Here is a 9,322-nt window from a genome sequence, read left to right as displayed (position 1 = left end):
TATGGCGTTTTAGAGATGTTTGTTATCCAGTACTCTTGGGACAGTGCCACCTCTGGGGCAAATTCAAAATGAGATCAGATCTGATTGGCTCCTTTGGTCACCACCACCAAACAGCTCCATGAACATCAGCCACCATGAGCCAAGGATCTCCTTCCTGTCCAGCCTGCAGGTGGCTTTTGTGGACTGGAGCACCCATCTCTGCTCTGACAGTTGTCCTGTTATTTCATAGCCATGTGACACAGAGCCTGGAAAGGATTATTTCTGGCCCCCATGTTTAATAGCTGGGCGGATGTGGTCAGCATCTATTTCTCAGAGCACTTTGGTTCTAAAGCGTGACAGCTGAACCAGAATAGAATTTGCACAGCAAATTTTGTCTGTGTGCCGCCATCGGAATCCATCTTGGGCTGTAAACCCCAGAGTGAAAGAAAGCGGCACTCCTAACAACTCACTTTAGGAACTTCCTTCTACAAAGCTGGAGGCAGAACCCAGGCTCTGTGCAGCGCTAGGTCCTTTTGCCTGACTTAGAGACCTCACACTTAGAACCCAGGTCCACCTCCATGCCAGTGAAGCCCCCTCAGCTCTCTCTGGACATCACACCATGCTTCGTGTGCCATCCATCAAGTGCCCACCGCTTCGCAAAATTCCTAGCAACACTCTCCCCGGCAGAGACCAGCTTCCCCCATGTCCTTCACCCAGTGCTCCTGCCCTGTTGTCTGGGGCTAAAATAAGACCCTCCTCCTTGATTTAAAGATATTTACTTGAAGTTTTTTTGCTCGAATAAATTATCAGGTTCTATTTCAAATCCCCTTTGTTAATATGGTATCTTTTTTGTTTTTAATTTTTTGTGTCTATAATTATTTTCCTAATACTTTTTGTTTTAGACAGGGTCCCACTGTGTAGACCAGGCTAGCCTAGAACTTACAGAGATCCGCCTACCTCTGCCTCCTGAGTGCTGGGACTGAAGATGTGCAGCACCAAGTCAGGCTTCATAGTATTTTTCTCCTAGAGTTCTTGGAGGAAGAAAAGTCTGGTCCCATGGTGGTTGGTGTCTGCTCACTGTCACTTGTTCTGGGCAGTTTCCTTACATGTTTTGTCATTGTGGGTCCTGGATGGATCTAACGGAGCACATATCCATGGGTATGCTGTCACAGCCTGAGCTGAGAGCATGGATGGAATTCATTTAGCTGGTCCTCTCTGCTCTGTATCTAGGTTCTGTATCTAGGATGGCTATATCAGCTCTTGGATTGGAGTTTCAGATTCATGCGGATAGAGTGCATTTTTGAAAACCCTACATGAGAATTACATCCTGTTTATTCCCACTGTAACATGAGTTTGGGTCTCATTTGTTTCTGTTTGGTAGAATATCGACCAGCGAAACAAGGTCATTCTCTCTCTGGTTTGGAGCTTCTTCCTGGTGCCTGGGGCAGAACTTGGCACACAGTAGACAATCGTTAAGTGTTTATTGGAAGGGATGATGAAGGAATATCCTTTCCACAGTGTGCTGTGAGGAATAAATGTGGAATTGGGCAGGACCGGATTTGATGGCAAGCAGCGGAGTCCAGTTCAAAAGGCATTTACAGTCCCACTGACATGCAGATGGTGTCGCTGACTTGGTGGAAGCATGATTTCCAACCTCTCCTTTTGTTGGCTGTCATCTTATCGTTGCTAGACGGCAGCTGTAGCTCCAGGCACCACATCCACATCCCAGGCAGACGGAAGGGACAAAAAGCAAAATTAAAGAGGAAGCAACAGTAACATTTCCTGGTTTTTAGGAAAGTGAAGATTTCCCAATGTGTAAGAGCACATTTCTGCTGTGATTTCCCTCATGGAGAACTGGTCACGTGAGCATCCCAGAAGTTAAGGGGCATGGGAAGTCAGCATCCCTTCATCCAGACTCCACAGGTGAGGGAGGAAGGGTGGGAGACTGGGACCACAGAAGGGGTATCAGCCCCAGAGGGCATGTGTAAACTGCCTACTCTACACAGAAACCATAAAGAAACCCTAATAGGCCTTTCTGTGCCGGCCTCACTCAGCCTCATAGTCCTGGTGTGCCTGTGGACCATCACCGGCCTCACTCAGCCTCACAGTCCTGGGATGCCTGTGGACCATCACCGGCCTCACTCAGCCTCCCAGTCCTGGGGTGCCTGTGGACCATCACCGGCCTCACTCAGCCTCACAGTCCTTGGGTGCCTATGAACTATCACCGGCCTCACTCAGCCTCACAGTCCTGGGGTGTCTGTGGACCATCACCGGCCTCACTCAGACTCACAGTCCTGGGGTGTCTGTGGACCATCACCGGCCTCACTCAGCCTCACAGTCCTGGGGTGCCTGTAGCCCATCACCGGCCTCACTCAGCCTCACAGTCCTGGTGCCTGTGGACCATCACCGGCCTCACTCAGCCTCACAGTCCTGGGGTGCCTGTGGACCATCACCGGCCTCAGCCTCACAGTCCTAGTATGCCTGTTGGCATCAGATCCCCTGAGCTCCTGGAACCATCAGGCATGAAGATATCCATATCCCTGATTTCTCCCCTTCTTTCTTGTTTTGTTCAAAGCACTAAAGCTTAAAAAAAAAATCCTAAACTACGTTTTCCAACGTGAATAATGTCCTGCTCTCATTAATTCCACCTGGTGACTTAGCTGACAGGCTGAGACAGCTTGAAGGAAGCCGGTGACTGTACAAGTCAAAGGTCTCTCAAGCTCGTAGCCAAGTCATTGCCAAGGACTCTATCAAGGACACTGAGATGGAAATACCAGGAGAGCCGGCAGCCAATCTCGGGCAGATCCTGGAATGGCTGAGGAAGGAGCTGGTAAGCCTTTTCTTTCGCCTTGTCATTTCTGCCTGTATTTCCCGAGGCTTCTGGTCACACACACACTCTTCCCAGGACCTCGGTGGCTACGACAGGGGCTTTGGGCTGAAGTTTGAGCCCTGCAGGCACTCCTCCTGGGGCAGCCACACAGAGTACAATGGAGTTCGTAGGTACTGGGAAAGTGGGTCATGGCCTACATAGGAGACCCTGGGTGCTGGCCAGACTGGTTTTAGCATTGTGCTGGGTGCTAGGAATGTACCCAGCTCTGTTGCTGTGTGACCTCTAATTAGTGTCTTTACCTCTCCGAGCCTCAGTTTCTTAAATCACAAGATGAAGGTAATAATAATGCCAACATTATGAGGGCTGTTGGAAGGCTTCAGTGAGAGGTGTATGTCATTTATTTTATTAGTGCTTGGCACCTAGGATGAAACATGACCCCTGGGACAAAGGACACCCAGCACATTAGCTAGGAAAGCAGAGGCATCGACAAGAACTGAGCCTAAGATATAAGTGGAGGGAGATGAGCTGGAGGAAGCCCAGTAGAGGCAAAAATGGCATTGGGCTGGGCCAGGCCGTGAGTACTGACACCAGCTCCCACTGCAGAAGGGGCCAAACAGAGCCAGTGGCCTGTGGGACTTCCTCTCAAGTGTTGAAAGAGCAAGCAGGAAGACGTTCACTTATGCAGCTTGCTCCTGTCTCCTGTTTCCAGTTGGTAAAGACTCACCCACGGGTCCTAATTCTCCTGAGTATATATGCCGTGTTACCTGGGAAGCCAGGCGCCATGCCTCTCATTGTGGTCTTTTCTCCATGTCCCCAAATAAAGAGGCGTCCCAAAATATGTGTGCACAGCAGCCAAGACAGAGGAGAGAGTGCACAGGAACACCAGAGGAGAGAGGGACAGACAAGATCATCCCAGGAGACCTTTGTGGGTTGCTAGGCAACAGGCCAGCTGGGAGGCAACCCTGACAGGGTTTCTCATGGGGTTGGGGGTCACAGCTGCTGCTGAAGCCACAGGCACCCCAGCTGCACAACTGGTCCTCCCAGTGCACAGACCCGGGCTCCTCATTTGTAAGGTGATCAGGTTAACACACACAAAATAAAAATCACTTTTCTTTTTGCAGTGCTAAACCTGAACCCCAGGGCCTTCCACAGGAAGTATTCTACCATGATCCCAGCCCTCTTAAACACTCTTTTTAGTAGGAAAATAATTTTGATAATTATCTCAATTATCTCATAAAGAGAGACCCTCGTGGTGCTAGAGGTCCATCCTAGGATTTGGTTGATACATCCTCAGCCCTTGAACATCTGCATCTCTGAACCTGTGTCCTCCTGTGTGGCCAGAGAGCCATACGCAGTGACTTCCTCTATGGAACAGCTGAGTTATGTTGTATAATAGCTTGGGCTGGAGTGGGGTGGAGTTTTAACTGTAGTTGACTCTACTATTTTTGTAAAAAAAAAAAAAAAAGTTTTAAATTACCTTTTGTACTGGCTAGTTTTATGCCAACTTGACACAAACTAGAGTCTTCTGAAAGGAGGGAAACTCATTTGAGAAAATGCCCCCATAAGATCCAGCTGTAGATTATTTTTTTTTTTGATTAGTGATTGATGGGGGAGGGCCCAGTCCATTGTGGGTGGGGCCACCCCTGAGCTGGGTTGTATAAGAGAGCAGGCTGAACAAGCTAGGGGGAACAAGCCAGTAAGCAGCACTCCTCCATGACCTCTACATCGGCTCCTGCCTCCAGGTTCCTGCCCTGACTTCATTCAGTGATGAACTGTGAGGTGGAAGGAAGCGTAAGCCAAATAAACCCTTTCCTCCTGGGGTTGCTTTGATCATGGTACTTCACAGCAATAGTCAGCCTAAGACAATCACTGTGACCAAAACAACTTACAGAAAGAAGGGTTTATTTGGCTTACAGTTCTAGAGGGGCTGTCATGGTTCGGAAGCGTGGCAGCAAGCAGTAGGCATGGTAGTCGGCACAAGAGGCTGAGGGCTCACTTCTTGAACCGCTACACACCGGGAACAGAGAATGAACTGGGAATGGCATGTGGTTTTCAAAACCTCAAATCTCAGCCCCCAGTGGCATACTTCCTTCAGTAAGGCTACATGTCCTAAACCTACCCAAACGGTGCTACCAATGTGGAAGCAAGTTTCAAACACCTGAGCTTATAGAGGACGTTCAAACCACCACATTAAGCTTGGCAGCAAGTGCCTTTACTTGCAATGCTGTCTTGCCAGCCCCACAGTTGACCCCCCAGCACACTAAAGATTTCTTTTTAATTATGTGTATGTGTGTGGGTTTGTACACATGAGTGCAGGTGCCCATGGAGGCCAGAAGAGGGCGTCAGATCCCTGGAGCAGGAGTTATGGCTGTGGAAAGCATAATCTTCATTATATCAATAGAAACCTAAGACACAGGCCATCTAGCAATGACCAAAGCAAACAGAAAGCTCACAGGCCATGTGCAAACATGGTTCCATTTTCTGTAAAGTGCTTGGATGCCCTTAGATCTTGGTATCCACCGGGATGGATCCTGGAGCCATCCTCCTTGAATAATGAGGGACAGTTACCCTTTTGTGGCTTTTCAATGTATGTTGCAAAAATTACTTCATCATAAAATAAAATTTAACATTTTAAAATAGGGTGCAGAACAGACAAAATATATAGGAAAAGATTTCTGGAAGATGAGAGGTTTGGAGGTAGATGACAGTGATATTCTAGCATAGCAGCTTTGAACTCTTTGTCTTAGGTCCCCTTTGTGTTTGGCAAAACTATCAAGGGCACTGAAGAAAAACGTCCTTTATACGTATTATAACCCAAAGCCGAATACTTTAAATTATTTATTCATCAATACATTTGAACAAATAAACTCACAGCATGTTAATAAAATATTATTTAAATAACTGATTTTTTCAAAGCAGATATTTAGAGAGAAGAGTTGACCCTGCTTTACATTGTTGTAAATCACTTTACTATATGGATTAGTAGAAAACAACTGAGTTCTCCTTTCTGTTTCTGTATTCAATCGAGGTATTGCATGTCATTGGCTTCCGGAAAATCCCACTGGGTGATAATAAGAAAATAAAAGCAAAGGGGGAAATTGTATCTTATTGTAGGGCAAGTTGTTTTGACACTGCTGATCCCCTGAAAAGGTTTTGGGAACCTAGGTGTCCCCAAGCCTTGCACTTCCTAATGTGTTCTAACTGTGGGGTTGGCTTCACTTCATTATTAATGACAGAAGCCACTAGCATGTTAGCAATTGTGATGGCTCTTCTTGGTTGTCAACTTGACTACATCTGGAATTAACTAAAACCCAAGTAGCTGGGTACACCTGTTTTTTTTGTTTTTGTTTTTGTTTTGTTTTGTTTTGTTTTTTTGATTTTTTGAGACAGGGTTTCTCTGTGTAGTTTTGCACCTTTCCTGGAACTCACTTTGTAGACCAGGCTGGCCTCGAACTCACAGAGATCCACCTGCCTCTGCCTCCCGAGTGCTGGGATTAAAGGCGTGCGCCACCACCGCCCGGCGCTGGGTACACCTGTAAGGGATTTTTTTCTTAATTAAATCATTCAAAGTGGGAAGACTCCCTTTTAATTGGATCTTTTGAGGTGAGAAGACCCACCTTTAATCTGGATCTTTTGAGGTGGAAAAATCCACCTTTAATCTGGGCCACACCTTTGGCAGCCTGTATAAAGGACATGGAAGAAAGAAGCTTGTTCTCTTTGCCTGCTTGCTTTACTATCACTGTGAAATCCATTCCTTCGTTGGCATTGGAGCCCACTTCTTCAGGATTCTGGCATATTCTGAAGACCTGCTGAGACATCAGCCTCATGGACTGAACAACTACTGGATTCTTACACCTTCTGTTGGTAGACAGAGACTGTTGGGCTAGGTTGGGCCACAGCCTGTAAACCATTCTAATGAATCCCATCCATTCATTCACCTTGAGAAGGTGAGTAATTTGTTCTATCTTCCTAGATTCACAACTGAGGCTTCAGGGGAATATGGCACTTATGGCTTGTGTGAGGAGGTAAGGGCTTGTCTCCACTGAGACAATGACATGATGGGGCTCAGTGAACACAAAGAGTGCCTGTTTCATCCCATCGATGCCTCCTCTCTCCTAGGCTGAGATGCAGATCCAAGACCAGCAGCTGCTGCTCGCACTGAGGCATCTGCAGAGCCTCCTGGAGGAGCTTCGAACCGAAAGCACCCACTGGGAGGATACAAGGTCCAGCAGAAACACATCACCTTTCCGAGCTAGACTGGGCTCAGAGGGCCGGGGCTGCCAGCCTGTGTTGAGGGAACTGGCCCAGCTGCACCGAGGGGAAGAGAGCAGACGAAGCTCCCTTCCTTAACCAGCCAGAGAGGGTACTCATCAAAACCCTCCCACCTTGAGTATAAATTTTGTGTCTGCTGTGTGTCCTTGGATCTGTCAATTCTTAACTGTCTCTGTCACTTATCAATGTATGTGTGCGTTTGTGATAAATCATTGGATGCACACATGCTTCAAAAGAACAACCCTGTTACATAGTTTCCAGCAAGTTTATTACCCAGGGTGATAATCCTATTTTTAGGAATTTTTCATAGGGCGATTGTTAAAAGAAAGATTATGATGTGCAAAGATGGCTGCCTACTGTTGTCTTGGTTAAAAATCAGAATACCTGTAGTGACTTCCTGGCTACTTTCTGTGTTCCCAACAGGCCTTCCTGGCCCTCTTTATCTGGTAAGAACAGACCCTGTTGCCACCACAGATCACAGAGATGAGCAGGTCTCCAGGCCTAGTCAACTATATAATTCATGTTGGCTCTAACATGATTCGTGATTGGTTTAATTCATGGGCATGTGACTCAACAAAGCCAACCACAGTCCTTCCCTGGGATTGCTATCTGGATTCTGCCAACCACACTTCCAGGATGCAATTTGATTTCTCTTAAGCTGGGTTGGTCTTCACCAATAAGCCGTGTAGGGTTAGACTCTAAGGCAAGAGGTGGGAGGAGAGACTGGCTCCTTTGTCCCCACAGTATCTTGTAGGCTTCTTGCAACTCTTGGTGTCACCCTCAGTGATGCTTCACCTCAGAGCAAGTGGCACCAGCTCTGTCTAGATCTAAGGCCCAGCCTGGAGGCACCGTCTAGGCTCCAAGCCCCCTTTTAGATGTCTGTAGGCCAGTGCTACAGGCCTTCTTTCTGCGTGGTTTAAATTTTAATCCTTCAGCTTGTTCCCCCGGCACTGGTGGTAAATTCTTCCTGTAATTGCAAGCTTGGAATTCTTTTCATAACTTCTCATCCACTCAGTTAACTTTATACTTAGTTAACAATTCTTTGTATTAAATTCTGTGTGTTTAAAAAAAAGGAAGAAAGAAAAGGTGTGGCTTCTTTCCTACCTATCCCCACCGACACCATTTTTGCCAATGCAGCTCTAACTATTCAAATGTCTTCCAGTGCACAAGAATCCCTAGGATGCATATGTCAAAGAGAAGAGCCAGAGAGATGGGGATGCTTTTGTTTATAAGAAGCTGTAGGGAAGGCACTCACAAGGCCCCAACCTTAACTGAGGAACTAGTGATAGTTGATGGCCGCTGGCATCAACTATGGTACTTTCTTTAAGTGCATTGTCTCTGGTAGGTCAACCCAGTGCCAGTGGCTGGCCCCATAACCATGAGTGTACAAACTGGACTCTGTGGGTAATAAGATAAAAATAAAAGACATATAGTTAGAAGGAGGTTGGGTACATCTGGGAGGGGTTTCATGGAGGAGTAGGGGTGAAAATGATCAAAATACTGAGGAAGTATATGAAATTTTCAAATAACTAATATAATATCATAATTTTAAAAAGAAAACCTTAGCCCAGGGTAGGAGTCTAGATTCATCCTGCATGCACATGCGACAGTTGGTGCTCTGAATCTGGCCAGCACTCAATGTTATCAATTGAAATTTTGCCAGTATAGACGGTGATGACTATATTCCCAGTACTTGTGGAGACTGAGGCAGAAGGATTTTATGAGTTCTAGGCTAGCCCTGAGCTACATAGTAAGGGTTGAGGCCAGCTTGGGATGGAGATGTATCTCAGTGGTTTAGCACATGTCTAGCTCGTGTGAGGCTCGATTTGATTCTTAATATCACAAAAAAAGGACTTTTTACATGCTTGATTCTGATTACAGAGATGGTTGTTAAGCTGATTTTTAATTTAATTTTAACCCTACCTTTTCGAGTGTGTGTACGTGCATGTGTGAATATGTGTAGATACCCATGCATGGGTGTGCACATTAGGGTGGAGGCCAAAGGTCACTGTTGGGCATCTCCATAGCTTCCCATATTACTGTTTGAGACAGTGTCTCCTCCTTGAGCCTGGAGCTTCCTAATCAGCTAGGCTGATTGGCCACTGAGCTCCAGAGATCCTCCTGTCTCTTCTCCCTTCACTGGGATTACAAGTGCATATCACCTTGTCTGGCTTTAAAAAACAAACAAAACAAAACAAACACTGTATATTTCTGTGTTTGTTTCTGTTGGTGGAAAGGGTA

At 46.5% G+C, this 9,322-nt stretch overlaps 1 protein-coding gene across 1 annotated transcript; it reads left to right on the top strand.

The window, feature by feature from the left end:
- Nucleotides 1–665: 665 nt before the first annotated feature.
- Nucleotides 666–8,237, top strand: CUNH20orf202 (chromosome unknown C20orf202 homolog). Its single transcript, XM_052725187.1, has 2 exons — nucleotides 666–2,809; nucleotides 6,929–8,237. The coding sequence occupies exons 1-2, from the start codon at nucleotides 2,744–2,746 to the stop codon at nucleotides 7,157–7,159; spliced, it is 297 nt and encodes a 98-aa protein (XP_052581147.1). The 5' UTR covers nucleotides 666–2,743; the 3' UTR covers nucleotides 7,160–8,237.
- The last annotated feature ends 1,085 nt before the right edge of the window (nucleotides 8,238–9,322 follow it).

Source organism: Peromyscus californicus, unplaced genomic scaffold, assembly GCF_007827085.1.
Source record: "Peromyscus californicus insignis strain IS unplaced genomic scaffold, ASM782708v3 Scaffold_7__1_contigs__length_154581171, whole genome shotgun sequence".
Taxonomy (NCBI): Eukaryota; Metazoa; Chordata; class Mammalia; order Rodentia; family Cricetidae; genus Peromyscus; species Peromyscus californicus.
The sequence above is the reverse complement of the archived record's forward strand: the minus strand, read 5'-3'. Positions and strand labels throughout refer to the sequence as shown.